Source organism: Hemiscyllium ocellatum, chromosome 9, assembly GCF_020745735.1.
Source record: "Hemiscyllium ocellatum isolate sHemOce1 chromosome 9, sHemOce1.pat.X.cur, whole genome shotgun sequence".
Taxonomy (NCBI): domain Eukaryota; kingdom Metazoa; phylum Chordata; class Chondrichthyes; order Orectolobiformes; family Hemiscylliidae; genus Hemiscyllium; species Hemiscyllium ocellatum.
In genome coordinates this window covers 63,832,351-63,853,165 of record NC_083409.1, presented here as the reverse complement: position 1 = coordinate 63,853,165, position 20,815 = coordinate 63,832,351, and the positions used below count along the sequence as shown (strand labels likewise).

The window sequence follows — 20,815 nt, the reverse complement described above, 5'->3', positions numbered from 1 at the left end:
AAAGTTCAAGATGAAAAGAATAAACAACTTGCTGAGGATAAAATCCAAAAATAAGAATACTATCGCTGAGATAATGAAGTCTTTCAAAAGTATGTATACTCAACTGACAAACAAAATGAATGAAAAGCTGAAAGGAAAAGAAAAGAAATTAGGATTAACTATAAATTCTGTATCAACCATCTGATGACAATCTTGCCTGTTTACAGGAAGGTTTGGAGCAATTTTCATGTAACTCAGATCAGGATCACCAAAGGCATCTACTGAAACATTAGTTTGAGTTCAAAGAAATGCTGGTGAAGATGATGGAGATGCACAGGACTGTACACACAACAAGGAGCTGCAAATTACACATGACTGTTCTTTAAGAAGTAAAGCCAGCAATGATAACATGGTGAAAGAACTCAAGCAGAACAGAAAGAAAATTAAACAAGCACCCAAGCAGCATACAGAATACTGCCAGCCTTCAAAGAAAACAAAAGGAGAAGAGGTTGGGCATTAGAGAACTGTAGAGAATTTCTCAAATCAAGATTTGGATGATAAGTTATCTCCAATTAGACTAACTGGAAGCGTTGCAGTAAAGTTTTCTTTGACAGAATAATAATGTTAAAACTAAAAAGAATCTAAACACAACAATTGATCTTGTTATATCATTCAAAACCTTTAAGACAAAGAAATAGCAATTGCATATTAATAAGACACATGATTGAGAAAGCTATGTGGAGTAACAAGAAATGACATGATTAGGAGCCAATGCATCAGGGGGTCAGTGAAAATTATAAGATTACTGAAAAATGCAGTTAAGAAAAGATTGAAATTTTCACTGGATTCGAAACATAAACTTGCCTCAAGTGCCATTTATTGATTTTCTAAGGTCTGTGATCTCTGGAAGCAAAGACCTTTGGAATATAAAAGTCCTTTCAGCATATCAATGTGAACTACTTTGCAAGGGAGCACAGTTTGAGGATAGAGCTTTGGTAATGTGTGGCTGATTTTCAAACTCACTCACTCAGAATGCAACTCCCCCACCAGGAAAGCTGACTTGCCTCTTAATGAGCTCTGTCAAACCACCGTACAATTATTTTGTTACAGAATGTTTCCTGATTAGTGAATAAGCATTATTACAGTGCCAATTTCAGGATTCGATTGATTATGACAGGACCAGACATAATATTGAAGTTCATTTTTGAGAAATAAAGGTATATCAATGGTTTAAAGTGACCTTCAGGAACTGTAAGATTTAATCCCTGGACAAAGAAAAAAAATCAATTGATCAAAGAACAGCACACAAACATTACAACACTGATAACTTGTTATCCTCAAAGGTTTCTGACTGTCAGTCGCTGTACATGTTGTTTGGAATATGGTGAAAACATACAAGATCATGCTTCGATCAATGAATTTTATACTGTTTTCTGCTGCACTATGTATTGTACAGACAGTCGGTTACTGGTAAGTTTCTGTTACTAAAGATTTAGTTGTTCAAACTTTTAGGTAACTGGTGGAGTACAATGCAGTTGAATTAAGAATCCTTGAGCTAAAGAAAAGGTTATTAAAAAACCAACAAAAAAAATACTCAAGGGGCAGGATGTATGAGGAACAAGCTGCAGTTTAACTTTCATGTTTTTCTGAATACCGTCCTGGTCATCACTGCCAAACCTTGGATGTGGAAAATGGGTATTTGACCAAGGCAAGGTGGACAATATCTATGTTAACTGCATTTAACGAGTCAGCAGCCTATCCAACCCAGAGGAGAAAAATGTAAAAACCTATTTTATGTGAAAGTAAAATACTGAAGATGCTGGTCATCTAAAAGAAACACAGAGAATGCAGGAGCAACTCAGCAAGGGGCGGCACGGTGGCTCAGTGGTTAGCACTGCTGCCTCACAGCACCAGGGACCTGAGTTGGATTCCAGCCTCGAGCGACTGTCCGTGTAGAGTTTGTACGTTCTCCCTGTGCCTGCGTGGGTTTCCTCCCACAATCTAATAACCTGCAGATCAGGAGAATTAGTCATGACAAATTGCCGTAGTGTTAGGTGCATTAGTCAGAGATAAATTTAGGGTCGGGGAATGGGTCTGGGTGGGTTACTCTTCAGAGGGTCAGAGTAGACTTGTTGGGCCAAAGGGCCTATTTCCATACAGTAGGTAATCTAGTCTAAAAGTCTAGTGGCATCTGTGGAGAGAGAAACAGAGTTAACATTTTGAGTCTAGTATGACTCTTCTTCAGAACTGAAAGATGTTGGAAAATGTTTTGGTTTATTCTTTTGAGAGAGGCAGACAAAGGAGAAAGAGACCACAGAATGAGGAAGTCCAATGCAAAATACAAAAGGACTGTTAATGGTGGTGAAAGAGAAAAATGAGTGTAAATTAAAAATGTGAAAGAGAGAATGGATTCACTCTATTGAAAGCAAAGTAAAAAAATCACACATTTTTTAACTTTGTCCACCCCAGTCCAACACCAGCACCTCCACATCATGGAAAGCAAAGTAAACAAGTCTAAATTGCAGTGAAAGATGGGGTGGGAATGTAGAGTTGAGGTTAACATCAGATCACCTGTGACCTTATTGAATAGTGAAACAGGCTCTAAGGGCCAAGTGGCCTATTCTTGCTTCTTGTTCATAAAATGGGGAAAAGATATCACATAGTCAGTTTCTGAAGTTAGTGAATTCAATATTGAGATCTAGAGACTGCAGAGTGCCGAAACCAAAAGTAATGTTTTACAGCTGAGCTTGCATTGTGTTTCATTGGAACATAACAACAGGCCAAGGACAAAAATGTTAGCATGAAAGCTTGATGGTTTACTGAAATAACAAGCAACTAACAGGTCAGTGTCATTTCTAAAGGTAGAGCAGAAGTGTTCCACAAAGAGATCATTCTGTCTGCATTTGGTCTTGTCAACGTAAAGGAGACCACACAGTGAGCAGCAAATGCAGTGGACTAGATTGAAAGAAATATGAATGAGACTTTTATAGTTATTATGAAGAATTTATGAATATTCCTCTGAATGTGGTTATATTTCTAACCATATAAGTTTTTTTTTAAAATTACATCCTTTTTACCACAAAGCAAGAGGCAATATGTATTGTAATGCATTTAAACTCAGATTTTGCAGCAATTTGTTTGAAAAGCTGCTAGCGTTTTATTTTATTCCTCATTTTTGTGAACACAATCCTTTTGATATAATTTATTTTCTTGAAGTTCTATAATTTTACTAGTGTTTGTAATGCCTCTTTCAATATCAATGCCAGTGTTAAACATTTTAAAATAACTTTGGTAAATTAGAAGATGAAGAATGTCATACATACACATTAATATATTTGTTACAAATATTGCATGGTTAAATTTGCACTCCCTTCTGTAAATAAATTGGAAGTAATGCATCTTAGAGACATATATTTGAACAAACAAGATTTTTTTGTATTTTTTTTGGGTCATTAGTCGTTTCCAAGGGAAATGAAAATAAAAGTTCTGAATATTATTAATTTGAAAGGAAAGTACAAAATGTGTGGAAAGTCGATTGATAGCAACTTTGACAGCAGGTCCTGTTCAAAATGTTAGGCTTGCTTTATCTTTCAATACTAAATATTGTAACTTTAGAGAATTGCTAATAATGGGCAATAATATAGGCCAAAACATAAGAATAGTTCTAGCTTGTAATCCATTGGTTAGGCACATTATTCATGGATGAACAAACTGTTTGTTTCTTACAGTCTACAGAGGAACAATTTCAAAGTTGAACATCTTCACATTTCACACATTTTCTCTGTGCCATTCTTATTAAAATGTATGTGTGTGCACTTGATTGACTCTGAACTCTACATTGTAACATAACCAAGAAAATTCAAAACACTAAACAGCTTGAATAAATGAACATCCCCTTTCATGACACCTGCATTACTGCAAAATTAATTGGAATTTAGAGTAGAATGATGGCACTTTGGTACAACAAACTGTGGTAGGACTTATACAATTCATGGTAGGGCCTTGGGTAGTGTTGCAGAGCAGAGGGACCTGGGGTTTCAGGCACATAATTCTTTGAAGTTTGCATCACATATAGAGAGAGTAGTCAAAAAAAGGTTTAGCATACTTGTCTTCATTGCTCATTTGTTTGAGTATAGGCACTGGGAAGGCATGTTGAGGTTGTACAGGACTCTGTACATCAGTGAGGCCTTTTCTGGAATACTATGTGCAGCTCTGGTTGTCCAGTTATAGGAAGGATATTATTAAACTGGAGAGGATTCAGAAGAGATTTACCAGGATGTTGCCAGGTATGGAAAGTTTGATTTATAAAGAAAGTCTGGATAGGCTGGGACTTTTTTCACTGGAGCTCACAAGATTGAGAGGTGACCTTATAGAAGTTTATCGAATCATAAGGGGTGTAGGTAGAGTCGATGATAGATGTCCTTTCCCTAGGATGGGGGATTTCAAGGCTCGGGGGTTCACTTTTAAGGTGAGAGGAGAGACATTTAAAAATGACAGGAGGAGCAAATGTTTTAAACAGAGGGTGGTTCATATGTGATGTTCGCATTCTGAATGAAGCAGTGGATGTGGGCACAATTACAATGTTTAAAAGACATTCAGATGAGTACACGAATAGGTAAAGTTTGAAGGGATAGGGGCCAAATGTAGGCAACTCGGACCAGTTATGTTCGGCATAGACTGTTTGAACCAAAGGGTCTATTTCCATGCTGTATGACTGTGTGAGTCTATGATCATGAAACCATTATCAATTGTCGGAAGAACCAATCTGTATTAATAATGTTCTGTAGGAAAGGAAGCTCCCATTCTCATCTGCTCTAACCTAAATGTTACTCCAGACCTCCAACAATGCGGTTGACACTTAACTGCATTCTGAACAATTCAGGATGGGCAATAAATGCTGGTCGAGTTAGCAACACCCTCATCTTCTGTATATAAGGCAGCCTTTTGAGCGGTAGCATGGTGGCTCAGTGGTTAGCACTGCTGTCTCACAGCATCACCATCTCCAGTTCAATTCCAGCCTTGGGTGACTGCACATTCTCCCTGTGTTTGTGTGGGTTTCCTCCCACAGTCTGAAGATGTGCAGGTCAGGTAAGTTGGGCCATGCTAAATTGCCCTTGGTTTTAGGTGCATTAGTCAGAGGGAGGTGGGTCTGGATGGGTTACTTTTCGGAGGGTCAGTGTGGACTAGTTGGGCCTAAGGGCCTGTTTCCACACTGTAGGTCATCTTGTTTTTTCCTAGCTCCCAGCTGTTCAGAGGGAAGGTTACTGGTTCCAAAACATTAACTCTGATTACTCTCCTTATATGCTGGCAGATCTACTGAGATTTTCCAGTAATTTCTGTTTATTCTTCAGATTTTCAGTATCTGCAGTTCTCTCGCTTTTCTGGAAAATGTTCAATATTTTGTTTTTAAAAAAATTGATACATGCACAATCCAAATGCATAAGCAATGTTTCTAGTCATCCAGCATTTTACAGAACCTGAGTTTTGGAAAAGCAAAATACTGTTGATGCAGGAAATCTGAAATAAAAGCAGAAAATTCTGGCAACACTCAAAGGGCCAGCCAGCATCTGTGGAGAAAGAAATCTATGAGTTAACATTTTAAGTTAGAGATATTTCTGTTTCTCCCTTCATTGTTACTTACCAACTTTGTACCATATTTCCCGTATTTTCACCTTTTGAACGAGATTGCTGTCCATCCAGCTTAGCCTCCTGGTCCTCAGATTGGCTGCTTTGTCTTAAATATCCAGAAGTGCTATTAAACCCAGCTGAATGCATTCTTTCCCCCCTCCCCCCACCATCCCCATCACCAAATCACCTGTGTATTTGTTTCAACTATTAACCAAAAACCATTAAATCACTGATTATATCCCAACAGTTAAGGAGAGTCGAGGGCAGAGTTGAGAATTGTAGCCATCACAAAAGAGATAGTGCTACAAAAGCTAAAAGGTCTACAAATTGATAAATCTCCTGGCCCTGATGCGTTACATCCTAGAGTTCTGAGGGAGGTGGCTGAGGAAATAGCAGAGGCATTGGTTGTGATCTTGCAAAAGTCACTGGAGTACGGGAAAGTCACTGTTGTAACCCCCTTGTTCAAGAAAGGATCAAGACAAAAGATGGAAAATTATGGGCCGATTAGCCTAACCTTAGCAAGGGGAGGTCATGCCTGACAAGCTTGTTAGAATTCTTTGAAGAGGTAACAAATAGGTTAGACCAGGGAAACCCAGTAGATGTTATCTATCTTGACTTCCAAATGGCCTTTGATAAGGTGCCTCTTTGGAGCTGCTGAGTGCAGTGAGGGTGCATAATATTTGAGGTAAGCCACTGGCATGGATTGAGGATTAGCTGCCTGACAGAAAACACTTGGGATAAAAGGTTCATTTTTGGAATGACAGCTGGCGACAAGTGGTGTCCCAAAGGGTTCAGTGTTAGGACCGCAGCTGTTCACTTTATATATTAATGATATAGATAAAGGGACTGGGGGCATCCTGGCGAGGTTTGCTGATGATACAAAATTAGATAGACAGGCAAGTAGTACTGACTGGGTAGAAAGGCTGCAGAAAGATTTAGACAGGTTAAGAGAGTGGTCGAAGAAATGGTTGATGAAAAAATGTCTCCTCACTTCCATTCTAAATTGACCCCCTCTAATTCTAAGTACTTTGGAAAAAGGAATACAGGCATGGACTATTTTCTAAATGGTGAGAAAATTCATGAAGCCAAAGTACAAAGGGATCTGGGAGTGCTAGTCCAGGATTCTCTAAAGGTTGACTTGCAGGTTGAGTCCGTGATTAAGAAAGGAAATGTAATGTTGTCATTTATCCCAAGAAGGTTGGAACGTAAAAGCAGTGATGTGCTTCTGAGTCTTTATAAAGCTCTAGTTAGGCCCCATGTAGAATGCTGTGACCAGTTTTGGGCCCCACACTTCAGGAAGGACATTACTGGCACTGTAACGAATCCAGTGGAAATTCACACGGATGATCCCTGGAATGGGAGGCCTAACATACAATGAATGGTTAATGATCTTGGGATAATATTCATTAGAGTTTAGAAGGTTGAGGGGAGATCTAGTAGAAACTTACAAGCTAGTGCATGGCTTAGAAAGGGTGGATGCTGGGAATTTGGATCTGTTAGGCAGGGATCCCAGGATCCGTGGGCACAGCCTTAGAATTAGAGGGGGTCAATTTAGAATGGAAGTAAGGAGACATTTTTTCAGCCAGAGAGTGGTGGGCCTGTGGAATTCATTACCACAGAGTGCAGTGGAGGCCGGGATGTTAAATTTCTTCAAGGCAGAGCTTGATCTTGCAAGGAATTAATAAATTCTTGATCTCGCAAGGAATTAAGGGCTACGGGGAGAGTGCGGGTAAGAAGAGTCGAAATGCCCATCAGCCGTGATTAAATGACAGAGTGGACTTGATGGGCCGAATGACCTTATTTCCACTCCTACGTCTTATGGTCTTAGGTACTTCAATTGATTAATTTATGCACAAAGCCCAATAAGGGCAATGCAGACCATCAAAGGTGTGGGAGATGCAGAGAGAGAGGAAGAGAACTAAGTCAAATGGGTTTGGAAGCAGAGGTGAAACTTAAGCCTATTGCACTTGGCAGTTCTAGGTGGCCTCCCATCCAAATGCTAAACAAGCCTAAGTCTGCTTAGCTTCTGATGTCAGGCATTTTCAGTTTAGTGTGACCACTGTTTAGTTGATAGTGTTAATGGCTCTCTTTTTTTTTCAGGCGCTGTGGCTCTCTCTTTTAAATCTGCTATCATTACCTCAGAAGTATTAACCTTTGACCCCAAAAATCTTGCAAGCCATCATCCCATCTCTGATCACCCAAGCTTTCTAAAGTCATTCAATATGTTGTTGTTTTCTCATACCATATCAATATTTCCCAGAACTCTATAATTGAATTTCTTCATTTAAGTTTCTGCCCTTGTCACAGTTCCAATATAGCTCTTACCAAAGCAACAGATGACATCTTGTTTGATTGTGACAAGGATAAACTTTCCTTCCCTGTCCTTCTTTATCTGGATCCAAGGAAGTACTTGCATTGGCATCACTCTGACACAACTATCTCTGGTGACCCTAAGATCTATCCTTGGCACCTTCCTGTTTCTCAATTGCATGACACTCAGCAGTGACAACACCTAAAGGAACAAATCATTTTTACATATACTCAGAGGACACTGAGTTCTATTTTACTATCACCTCTCTCAACCCCTCCACTGTTGCTAAGTTAAAGGACTGCTGGATGACTCCAGTTCTGGACAAGCAGGAATTGTCTCCAAATATGAAGCTATTGTTTCCTGAACCCAGTCCAAACCTGTACCAGTGTTACTGCCTCCATCTGTTTCCTTCAAAACAATCTGAGATTAAACCAATGTGTTTGTAACCTTGGTGTTACATTTGAACCAAATGTGTTATTACCAACAGTGCCTACATCTACCTCTTAATAAGCATTGCCCAACTTTGTTCCTGTCTCAACTTATCTACTGCTAAAACTCATTCAGAATCTCCTTATCGCTAGACTTGATTATTCTTGCACAGTCTACCTTCCATCATCCAAATATCATTCAGAGCTCTGCTGCCTAAATCCTAACTCCTGTGCCAAATCTCTTTCACCTCATATCTATATATTCTGTGACCAACCCTGGCTTCAAATCAAGCAAAGTCTTGACTTTAAAATTTTCATCCTTGCTTTCAAATCTCCATAGCTCTGTTCATCCTTTTTCCTGTCCACCAGCTCCATAACCTTCCAGGATGTCTGTGCACCTCTAATTCTGAACTGATAACCATCTCAATTTTAATCACTTCACCTTTGATATCTGTGCCTTCTTTTGCCTAGATTCCAATTTCTTGAATACCTTTCCTGGTATTCATTGCTTCTCATCCTTACTTTTTTTTCTTCAAGACAGTGCTTGGAAGTTACATCTTTGACAAAATGTTTGATTATCTGATTTAAGATGCGTCTCAGAATCATATTGTGTTTACAGTGTTTCTGTGAAGTGCCTTTGAAATTTAATTATGGCAAAGATGCGACATAAACATAAGTTGCTGTTTGTGGAATCTTGTTAAAATACACACCACAGCTATGCTTAAACCAGGCCTCCCAGAAACAAGTTTTTTTTTAATATGATCTTCTGGATTTATTATAATTTCTTTCTGATTTCAGCAAAGAAACCCCCATGGAATTAAATGTTCAATCAAATGTGTTAAATATAGCCAAAGTAGGAAGGCAATGGAAAAGATCATTGAGGAGTCCATCACAGCCAATTGATTGCATTGTTTCTTCCTGGTCTTCATGGAGCACTTGTGACCCTTGCCAGAGCAAGCACGTAAGTATAACAATGGAAACTGTAATGATCCCAGTAAATGTTGTTAGTAGACAAATCACGTTCCACCAGGAACCTAACTTGATAGATCATAACTTTATTTGGTTTGTTTTTAACAAAGTGGTCTCTTGTTGAACCATAAACATACAGTGCTGCAGATTTTGCTTCAACTAAGCAAAGTTTTATTGCAAAAGGAATGAAACGAAAATAGAATGATCCAAGCTATCTACTTATAAATTCAAAGATTTTAAACCAACAGTAAAAGTATAATCCATTAATCCCAAAACACTCCTTTATAAATTGTAAAGAAATAAAAGAGCTTTCATACACAGTAGTACCCAAAACACCCTGGTACAGTTTCCAAAACACCATTCATAAAATACTCACACCAGTGCCTCTGTATCCAACACCACTATAGGTTTAAGTTACTCGAGACTTCAATTGTTAAACTGGAATTGTGTTAGCTTCTTCCGAGAACATCATAAACGTGAACACTTATCCTAAACAACCACTTATGACTCTTCATTTGGTCTGGAACCAACGGTAAAGTCATAGAGTCATAGCGATGTACAGCATGGAAACAGATCCTTCGGTCCAACCCATCCATGCCAACCAGATATCCCAACCCAATCTAGTCCCACCCCAGCACCCAGTCCATATCCCTCCAAACCCTTCTTATTCACGTACCCATCCAAATGCCCCTTAAATGTTGCAATTGTACCAGCCTCCACCACATCCTGTGGCAGCTCATTCCATAAACATACCACCCTCTGTGTGAAAAAGTTGCCCCTTAGGTCTCTTTTATATCTTTGCCCTCTCACCCTAAACCTATGCCCTCTGGTTTTGGACTCCCCAACCCCCGGGAAAAGGCTTTGTCTATTTATCCTATCCATGCGCCTCATAATTTTGTAATCCTCTATAAGGTCACCTCTCAGCCTCCGACACTCCGGGGAAAACAGCCCCAGCCTGTTCAGCCTCCCCCAGTAGCTCAAATCCTCCAACCCTGGCAACATCCTTGTAAATCTTTTCTGAACCCTTTCAAGTTTCACAACATCTTTTCAATAGGAAGGAGACCAGAATTGCAAGCAATATTCCAGCAGTGGTCTAACCAATGTCCTGTACAGCCGCAACATGACCTCCCAACTCCTGTACTCAATACTCTGACCAATAAAGAAAAGCATACCAAACCCCTTCTTCACTATCCTATCTACCTGTGACTCCACTTTCAAGGAGCTATGAACCTGCACTCCAAGATCTCTTTGTTCAGCAACACTCCCTAGGACTTACCATGAAATGTTTAAGTCTAGCTAAGATTTGCTTTCCCAAAATGCAGCACCTCACATTTATCTGAATTAAACTCCATCTGCCACTTCTCAGCCCATTGGCCCATCTGGTCCAGATCCTGTTGTAATCTGAGGTAACTCTCTTCGCTGTCCACTACACCTCCAATTTTGGTGTCATCTGCAAACTTACTAACTGTACCACTTATGTTCGCATCCAAATCATTTATGTAAATGACAAAGAATAGAGGACCCAGCACCAATCCTTATGGCACTCCACTGGACACAGGCCTCCAGTCTGAAAAACAACCCTCCACCAATACCGTCTGTCTTCTACCTTTGAGTCAGTTCTGTATCCAAATGGTTAGTTTTCCATGTATTCCTTGAGATGTAATCTTGCTAATCAGTCTCCCATGGGGAACCTTGTTAAAAGCCATACTGAGGTCCATAAAGATCACATCTACTGCTCTGCCCTCATCAATCCTCTTTGTTACTTCTTCAAAAAAAATCAATCAAGTTTGTGAGACATGATTTCCCATGTTGACTATCCCTAATCAGTCCTTGCCTTTCCAAGTACATGTACATCCTGTCCCGCAGGATTCCCTCCAACAACTTGCCCACCACCGAGGTCAGGCTCATTGGTCTATAGTTCAATGGCTTGTCTTTACCACCCTTCTTAAACAGTGGCACCATGTTTGCCAACCTCCAGTCTTCCGGCACCTCACCTGTGACTCTCGATGATACAAATATCTCAGCAAGAGGCCCAGCAATCACTTCTCTAGCTTCCCACAGAGTTCTAGGGTACACCTGATCAGGTCCTGGGGATTTATCCACCTTTACGTATTTCAAAACATCCAGCACTTCCTCCTCTGTAATGTGGACATTTTGCAAGATGTCACCATCTTAGACTTAGACTTACAGTGTGGAAACAGGCCCTTCGGCCCAACAAGTCCACACCGACCCGCCGAAGCGAAACCCACCCATACCCCTACATTACCCCTTACCTAACACTACGGGCAATTTAGCATGGCCAATTCACCTGACCCGCACATCTTTGGACTGTGGGAGGAAACCGGAGCACCCGAGGAAACCCACGCAGACACAGGGAGAACGTGCAAACTCCACACAGTCAGTCGCCTGAGTCGGGAATTGAACCCGGGTCTTCAGGCGCTGTGAGGCAGCAGTGCTAACCACTGTGCCACCGTGCCGCCCACTTGCCACCGTGCCGCCTACAGTCTATATCTTCCATATCCTTTTCCACAGTAAATACTGATGCAAAATATTCATTTAGTATTTCCCCCATTTTCTGTGGCTCCACACAAAGGCCGCCTTGCTGATCTTTGAGGGGCCCTATTCTCTCCCTAGTTACCGTTTTGTCCTTAATGTATTTGTAAAAACCCTTTGGATTCTCCTTAATCCTATTTGCCAAAGCTATCTCATGCCCCCTTTTTGCCCTCCTGATTTCCCTCTCAAGTATACTCCTACTTCCTTTATACTCTTCCAAGGATTCACTCGATCTATCCTGTCTATACCTGACATATGCTTCCCTCTTTTTCTTAACCAAACCCTCAATTTCTTCAGTCATCCAGCATTCCCTATACCTACCAGCTTTCCCTTTCACCCTGACAGGAATATACTTTCTCTGGATTCATTTCTGAAGGCTTCCCATTTTCCAGCCGTCCCTTTACCTGCGAGCATTTGCCTCCAATCAGTTTTCGAAAGTTCTTGCCTAATACCGTCAAAAATACCCTTTCTCCAATTTAGCACTTCAACTTTTAGATCTGGTCTATCCTTTTCCATCACTATTTTATAACGAATAGAATTATGGTCGCTGACCCCAAAGTGGTCCCCCACTGACACCTCAATCACCTGCCCTGCCTTATTTCCCAAGAGTAGGTCACGTTTTGCACCTTCTCTCGTAGATACATCCACATACTGAATCAGAAAATTGACTTGTACACACTTAAGAAATTCCTCTCCATCTAAATCTTTAACACTATGGCAGTCCCTGTCAATGTTAGGAAAATTAAAACTCCCGACCATAACCACCCTATTATTCTTACAGATAGTTGAGATCTCCTTACAAGTTTGTTTCTCAATTTCCCTCTGACTATTGGGGGGTCTATAATACAATCCAAATAAGGTGATCATCCCTTTCTTATTTCTCAGTTCCACCCAAATAACTTCCCTGGATGTATTTCCAGGAATATCCTCCTGGAATATCCACCTGGATAGCTGTAATGCTATCCCTTATCAAAAATGCCACTTCCCCTCCTCTCTTGTCTCCCTTTCTATCCTTCCTGTAACATTTGTATCATTAAGCTGCCAGTCCTGCCCATCCCTGAGCCACGTTTCTGTAATTGCTATGATTTCCCAGTACCATGTTCCTAACCATGCTCTGATTTCACCTGCCATCCCTGTTAGGCCCCTTGCATTGAAATAAATGCAGTTTAATTTATTAGTCCTACCTTGTCCCTGCCTGCCATTACTGTTTGACTCACTTCTGTTCTCAGCTGTACCTGTCTCAGATCAATCTCTTTCCTCACTATCTCCCTGGGTCCCACACCCCACCTTACTTGTTTAAATCCTCCCAAGCATTCCTAGCAAATTTCCCTGCCAGTATATTAGTCCCCTTCCAATTTAGGTGCAATCCGTCCTTCTTGTACAGGTCTCTTCTACCCCAAAAGAGATTCCAATGATCCAAAAATGTGAATCCTTCTCCCATACACCAGCTCCTCAGCCATGCATTCATCTGTTCTATCTTCCTATTCCTGCCCTCACTAGCTCGTAGAACTGGGAGTAATCCAGATATTATTACCCTTGAGGACCTCCTTTTTAAATTTCTACCGAACCCTCTGTAATCTCCCTTCAGAATCTCAACCTTTTCCCTTCCTATGTCGTTGGTTCCAATGTGGACAATGGCCCCTCTCCACCGTGAGAACATTCTGCACCCTCTCTGAGACATCCTTGATCCTGGCCCCAGGGAAACAACACACCATTCTGCTTTTTCTCTGCTGGCCACAGAAATGTCTGTCTCTACTTCGGACTACAGAATCCCCTAACACAATTGATCTCTTGGAAGCCGACGTACCCCTCGTTGCATTCAATACCAGAAACTTGACTGTTCGTGCTATGTTCCCCTGAGAATCCATCACCCCCTACATTTTCCAAAACAGCATACCAGTTTGAAATGGGTATGTCCACAAAAAACTCCTGCACTAGCTGCCGACCTCTCTGACTCTTCCTGGAATTAACCCATCTATGTGACTGTATCTGAGACATTCCCCCCTTCCTATAACTACCATTCATCACATTCTGTTGCTGTTGCAAATTCCTCATTCCTTCTATCTGTCTCTCCAACCAATCCACTCGATCTGATAAGATTTGCATCCAACAGCATTTATGGCAGATATAATCCGCAGTAACCCTTGAAGTCTCTTTAAACTCCCACATCTGACAAGAAATACATATCTCTGCAAAGGCCATTTTTGCTCCTTCACAACAGACCCAGAAAATAACACCATCTTATTCCTCTACAAACACTGCCCCAGGTTAAATTAATAGCTATGGCTTATATTTTAAGTATAATCAAGAGACTTATCTCCAAAAACATATAAACAAGAAAGAATCCACTGTATTCACTAATACAGCCTTTCTCTTGGACAGACTTAAAACAACAATTAACTTATCTAGGGTGTAGATTTGCTCACTGAGGTGTAGGTTTAATATCCAGACGTTTCATTACCTGGCTAGGTAACATCATCAGTGGCGACCTCCAAGTGAAGCGAAGCTGTTGTCTCCTGCTTTCTATTTATATCTTTCTCCTGGATGGGGTTCCTGGGGTTTGTGGTGATGCCATTTCCTATTCGTTTTCTGAGGGATTGATAGATGGTGTCTAGATCTATGTGTTTGTTTATGGCATTGTGGTTGGAGTGCCAGGCCTCGAGGAATTCTCTGGCATGTCTTTGCTTAGCCTGTCCCAGGATAGATGTGTTGTCCCAGTTGAAATGGTGTTTTTTATTTCATCCGTGTGTAGGGCTACGAGGGAGAGAGGAAAGTGTCTTTTTGTGGTTAGCTGGTGTTCATGTATCCTGGTGGCTAACTTTCTTCCTGTTTGTCCTTCGTAATATTTGTGGCAGTCCTTGCATGAAATTTTGTAGATGAGGTTGGTTTTGTCCATGGGTTGTATTGGGTTTTTTAAGTTTGTTAGTTTTTGTTTGCAAGTGTTGGTGGGTTTGTGTGCTACTAGGATTCCGAGGGGTCTCAGTAGTCTGGCTGTCATTTCTGAAACTTCTTTGATATATGGTAAGATGGTTAGGGTTTCTGGCTGTGTTTGGTCTGCTTGTCATGGTTTGTTCTTGAGAAATCTGCGGACTGTATTTTTTTGAGTATCCGTTCTTCTTGAATACGTGTATAGGTGGTTCTTCTCTGTTTTCCGAAGTTCGTCTGTGCTACAGTGTGTGGTGGCTCATTGGAATAGTGTTCTGATACAGCTTCGTTTGTGTGTGTTGGGACGATTGCTGGTGTAGTTAAGTATTTGGTCAGTGTTTGTCAGTTTTCTGTATACGCAGGTTTGTAGTTCTCCGTTGTCCTTTCTTTCTACTGTGACGTCCAGGTATGCGAGTTTGTTGTCAGTTTCTTCCTCCTTGGTGAACTTTATGCCTGTGAGAGTGTTGTTGATGATGTTAAATGTCTCTTCTATCTTGATTCATTTTGTGATGACAAAGGTGTCATCTATGTAGCGAACCCAGATTTTTGGTTTGATGGTTGGTAGGGCTGTTTGTTATAGCCTTTGCATTACCACTTCTGCTATGAATCCTTTGTCATCACAAAACGAAACAAGATAGAAGAGACATTTAACATCATCAGCAACACTCTCACAGACATAACGTTCACCAAGGAAGAAGAAACTGACAACAAACTCGCATACCTGGACGTCACAGTCGAAAGAAAGGACAACGGAGAACTACAAACCTGCGTATACAGAAAACTGACAAACACTGACCAAATACTTAACTACACCAACAATCATCTCAATACACACAAATGAAGCTGTATCAGAACACTATTCCAATGAGCCACCACACACTGCAGCACAGACGAACTTCAGAAAACAGAGGAGAACCACCCTGACGATGTATTCAAGAAGAACGGATACTCAAAAAAAATACAGTCCCCAGATTCCTCAAGAACAAACCACGACAAGCAGACCAAACACAGCCAGAAATCCTAACCACCATTCCATACATCAAAGAAGTTTCAGAAATGACAGCCAGACTACTAAGACCCCTGGGAATCCTAATAGCACACAAACCCACCAACACGCTCAAACAAAAGCTAACAAACTTAAAAGACCCAGTACAACCCATGGACAAAACCAATGTCGTCTACAAAATTCCATGCAAGCCCTGCCACAAACACTAGAACAAACAGGAAGAAAGTTAGCCACCAGGATACACAAACACCAGCTAGCCAAAAAAACACATGACCCTCTCAGCCAGAAATTTTTCTAACTTCTTGCCTTCTCTGAGCAGTGCTTTATACAGCCATCTTTTCTAATCTTTTTATGGTGGCTCAGTGGTTAGCATTGCTGCCTCATAGCACCAGGAACCCAGGTTCAATTCCAACCTCGGATGACTGCTGGAGTTTACACATTCTCCCCGGTCTGTGTGGGTTTCCTCTGGGTGCTCCAGTTTCCTCCCACAATCCAAAGATGTGCAGATTAGGTGAATTGGCCATGCTAAATTGCCTATAGTGTTCAGGGATGTGAAGGTTAGGTGTATTAGTCAGGGGTAAATGTAGGGTAATGGGGAATGAGTGGGTTGCTCTTTGGAGGGTCGGTGTGGACCTTTTGGGCCGAAGGGCCTGTTTCCACACAGTAGGGATTCTATGAACTTTTATTCTTGTTTCAAGACCTTCCCAGGACTGAAAAAACACAACCCAAAGTTAAAAGTGAAACTCCATGTCTCTCATATATGGGTGTTGCCATTAAACTGAAAAACTACAATTTCCAGAACTCTATATCAAACCACTGAGGCCCCAATATTTAACATGCTGACTCACAAGCCACCTAAAATAAACAAAAGTCTATTTGTGCCCAAAGCCATGCGCTCCACAGATAAACCTCAAAAACTATTTTTGACAGGAATTGCCATTGATACAGAAACACTTTCAAGTTAATGGATAATTCAGCCACACAAAAAAACCCCCACCAATAATGAACTCAAAAAGGAGATCCAAACTCGCTACGAATATCATTAGAAATATACATATATAGTCCACAGTTTACATGACAAAATCAATACAAATAAGAGGTCTTTGCAATCTGATTCTCAAGATCAGGTAGGAAGGAGTATTATTCAGTGTTGACAAATAGATTGGCAAACTTTTGTATTCTGTCAAAAATATTCTTGAAAAATAAAATCATTTTGCACCACATATGGATCACTAGCAATGTTGATGAAACTCTTCCATAGATGTCTATTGCTCACGCCTAAAAGAAGCAGCTAGCTTTTTGCATATATACATAAAGTGACCTGTCCTGGGGTTGATGTTCCTTTACTAAATTGGATTGCTCAATAGACTGTCTCGTTGCCTCCATGATTGCAACTGGAACTCCAGCACATCAATGATACATATTATTTGACCCTCATTGTCCAGCTACCCTCACCTTGCACACAGAGTGGGAATGAGCCCAATTTGGAGGTCTCAGGATAAACTCAGCAGAAAATTCAGTGTTTCATACTTTCATGAGAGATATAGGTCATTGGAATTGTCTTGAACTAGGTGGACTCGACTGTAATGGGGTAGACACTGCAGATGACATATGGTTCCTCAAGCGGTGAAGAAATAAGCTCAGGAAATTTGAAAGACAAATTTGGAGCAAAAGTACTGCGCAGTATGTACAGTGATACAAAGTCAGAAACAGTACCTGTAATTTTACCTACTTTTCAAGTTGGAAACAAGATTGTCCCACTAACCTTTCTCCAATAACATGAAAGAAAGTAAAAATCAAAACTATGAAAAAACTCAGTGGGGCACCAATAGCTTGCTCACTTGCCCCATCACACTTTAACTGGTCATGATATCTCATATTAACATCTTTATATTCAATCTTTGTCATCTCAATTTATGTAGTATAGGTATGCAAGACTTGAAGTACCATCTCAGTTTGGTGGCGTACCATGTGACTCTTTTGACAGACAAGAGAAACCCTGCAGAGGTGCCTGCAGAACAAGGAATTTATGTGAGGGTTTTGTGTGTGCTGAGACAGGTAACAAAAGTTTTCAGTCGCATGTGATCAAACTAACATGGAAGAATTTAAACTTCACATAGTATCGTACCGTTTATCAACAATGCAGATAAGGTCTTTAATAGGAATCTACACAGTGTTGAATAAAGGTAATCATAAATTGGTGTTAACCATCGATCATTTGAGGTGGTTAGGGGTATTTTTGCTTGTTGCAATAACCAATTATTCTGTTTTCAGTTTATGACCAAAACATGATGTCCTTTCCTGTACCATGTGTAACTCAATGAAGAATAAACAGCAATAATTTTTTTTAAGCAGATCATAACCTGCAATTGGAAATCAAATTAGGTGTAAAATAGCAATGGGAAAGAAAATTTGTTTATCATTCAGTAAGTTATCATAAAGCTCAACATTGGTGCATGAAAAATGCCAATTTGACAGATAAGGATCTCCAAATCCTCGATGAGAATTCAGAGAAAAGACTCAAAATCTATTCTCTGAAATCTTCATTAATGTTACAATTTATTCAGGTTCCTTTTTGGAAGTAAGTGCCATTGCCAAAGCAGTATTTACTATCCAGTGCTAAGTCACCCTATGCATGTTCAAGGCCAACATGGAATTTGGAGTTAAATGTATGGCAGACTAGGTAGGGTTCATATGTTCCCTTTCTGGAGGACATTAGCGATCCAGGTGGGTTTTATAATAATTTAGAAGTAGGATTCTCAAAATTAATTTAATTTTAGAAATGGCCTACCCAAGTTGGACTAATGTATTTTGCTGTAAAAATAAACTCTGTTCGCTGTTTCCCAATATCTGAACAGTCATGTTGATCGCCGTTTAAAATTGATTAAATGTAAATAATGACTGCACAAAAAATTGTTTTTGTGACTGGACAGAACTATGAGAAGTTTTTTCTGAAATGAACATAAATTAGTGACAAAATTAGACCATTTGGTCCCTTGAGACTGTTCTGCTATTAAAATAGATCATGGCTGATGTGTTTATGCTTTGAATGCTATATTCGCATCTACCCCCGATAACCCTTGATTCCTTTGTCAACAAGAATCTGTCCACCTCTGTCTTAAAAATATTCAATAATTCCACCTCCATGGCATTCTAAGGCAGAGAGAAACGAAATCCCCTTATCTCTGTACTGAAAGAATGACTGCTGATGTTGAAAAGTGCCTGTAATTCTTGAAAACTATCCCCCTCATTGTTAAATTATTCTTACTAAAACATTTTTGTTGCTTAAAAAGAAAGGTCTAAGCTAGATGAGCCATATCTATCCACAAGAACATATTGTGATGTCTCCTTCTTAGGCAAGCATTTAATTGAATCCCTGTGATGCCCAATTTATGAAGACTCAAATTTCCCTACTGGCCAATTTACAATAGAAACTTAAATAATGCAGTAATATTACCCACTCCAACATGTATGGTTCAATAGAATTGTCATTTGCAAGTCATTTTAAGAGTACCAAAATCTTCTAAACATTCTGAAGTTTATGTCCCTAATTTTAGATACCACAGTAAGCTGTTTTCTGTAGAGTGAACCATTTACACTCTCTGATTTACGAATATCTGATTTTCAAATGCTTGGGCTTACAAACATGATCCTAGACATGGTTTTAAATTTTAAAGACCATATACAAACATTTCCTGTATTAACAGTTGGCTGCTTTCCATTGTCCAGCATTGTGTTCCAACTTGCAAACCCATGAACTTGCAAATGGACTCCGGAATGAAGACCATAACTCAGAAATTGCCTGTATTCTAATCGATTTGGAAGCAAAATGTTACAACTAACATTACAGCTTTGCAATGAAATACTTCTTGTGTGAACTTTTTAAGGTCGATGCATTCCTCGCAGAGTCCTTTGTAATGAAGATGATGATTGTGGAGATAATTCTGATGAAAAAACTTGCAGAAGTGTTAGTAATGCATGTTCCAGAGAAACTGAACAGTATTGGGCTGTACAGCATATTGGCAGTGGGTATGTATCCTGTCCTCAATCCAGATCTGACTGACATTTCAATATAACACTATAAATGGGTACACTTTTGATTCTAGATGTATGGTACTCAAATTCCACAAGATAATTGATAGAGTGAGTAGGACCTCTGTTTCATGTTTTGTTCAAAAGGCAGCATCTCTAACAATGCAGCACCCTCTCAGTAATACACTAGGATGAGATAATTGAGCAAGTAATGTTGATGCCAAGCTTGGATTTTATTTGATTGCAAATCTTAGAAGGAAGTAGTGATTGGCAATGTAAGCGTGATACATAGTTTTGAAACGACGGGAAAAAATGAATTATAGTCAGAGACTGTATGATAAACCATTATCCAACAGTGGTAGCTGATTGGGGAGCTGGGAGGTGGGAGTGGTGGGGGCGTGGGGAGCTGTTTAGCTCTGTTGGTTAGTCAGCTGGCTTGCAATGCAGAGTAACACTAACAGTATGGGTTCAGTTACTGCATGAGCTGAAGTTACTAAAAAGGATTCTCCTTCTTAACCTTTATCCTCTCATGAGTGTTGTTGACACTTAGGTTAAACCACCACCCATAATCTCTCTCATGAGAGAATATCCCTATGGCCTGATACGGCTGTGGTGATTTTACCCTTTTAGATAATGAGGAAGAGAGCCTAGAGCAATATATTGTATTTGAAAGAGAGTTTAATTGAGGAGAATTTAAATTAGGATTAGTTCATAGCCCCATGAATTGGTGAGTATACCTGAGTTTTAATTAATCATTTTTATATATTTACAGATACAATATTTTAAGTGAGACTCTAGAGGGAACTGTTTTAGACAACAGGTATTATGCAGGAAGTTGTGCACCATATTATGTGAACAATGTAAGATTCAGAAAACCACACAATTTGGAATTCTACAGCCCTGAGGTAAACACACATTGTGAGAATAATCTATAATTTTCTTTTTAAATGTGAAGTTTTGAATGTGATTTTTTTAAAAAGAATT

At 39.9% G+C, this 20,815-nt stretch overlaps 1 protein-coding gene across 1 annotated transcript in view; it reads left to right on the top strand.

Moving 5' to 3' along the window:
* dab1a (DAB adaptor protein 1a) overlaps positions 1–20,815 on the top strand; it is a 360,206-nt gene that overhangs the window by 301,867 nt on the left and 37,524 nt on the right. The window contains exons 15-19 of the mRNA XM_060829579.1: positions 1,436–1,449; positions 9,145–9,307; positions 17,722–17,857; positions 19,687–19,828; positions 20,604–20,736. Of these exons, the coding sequence (XP_060685562.1) occupies positions 1,436–1,449; positions 9,145–9,307; positions 17,722–17,857; positions 19,687–19,828; positions 20,604–20,736 (588 nt within the window). The remainder of the gene's footprint in view (positions 1–1,435; positions 1,450–9,144; positions 9,308–17,721; positions 17,858–19,686; positions 19,829–20,603; positions 20,737–20,815) is intronic.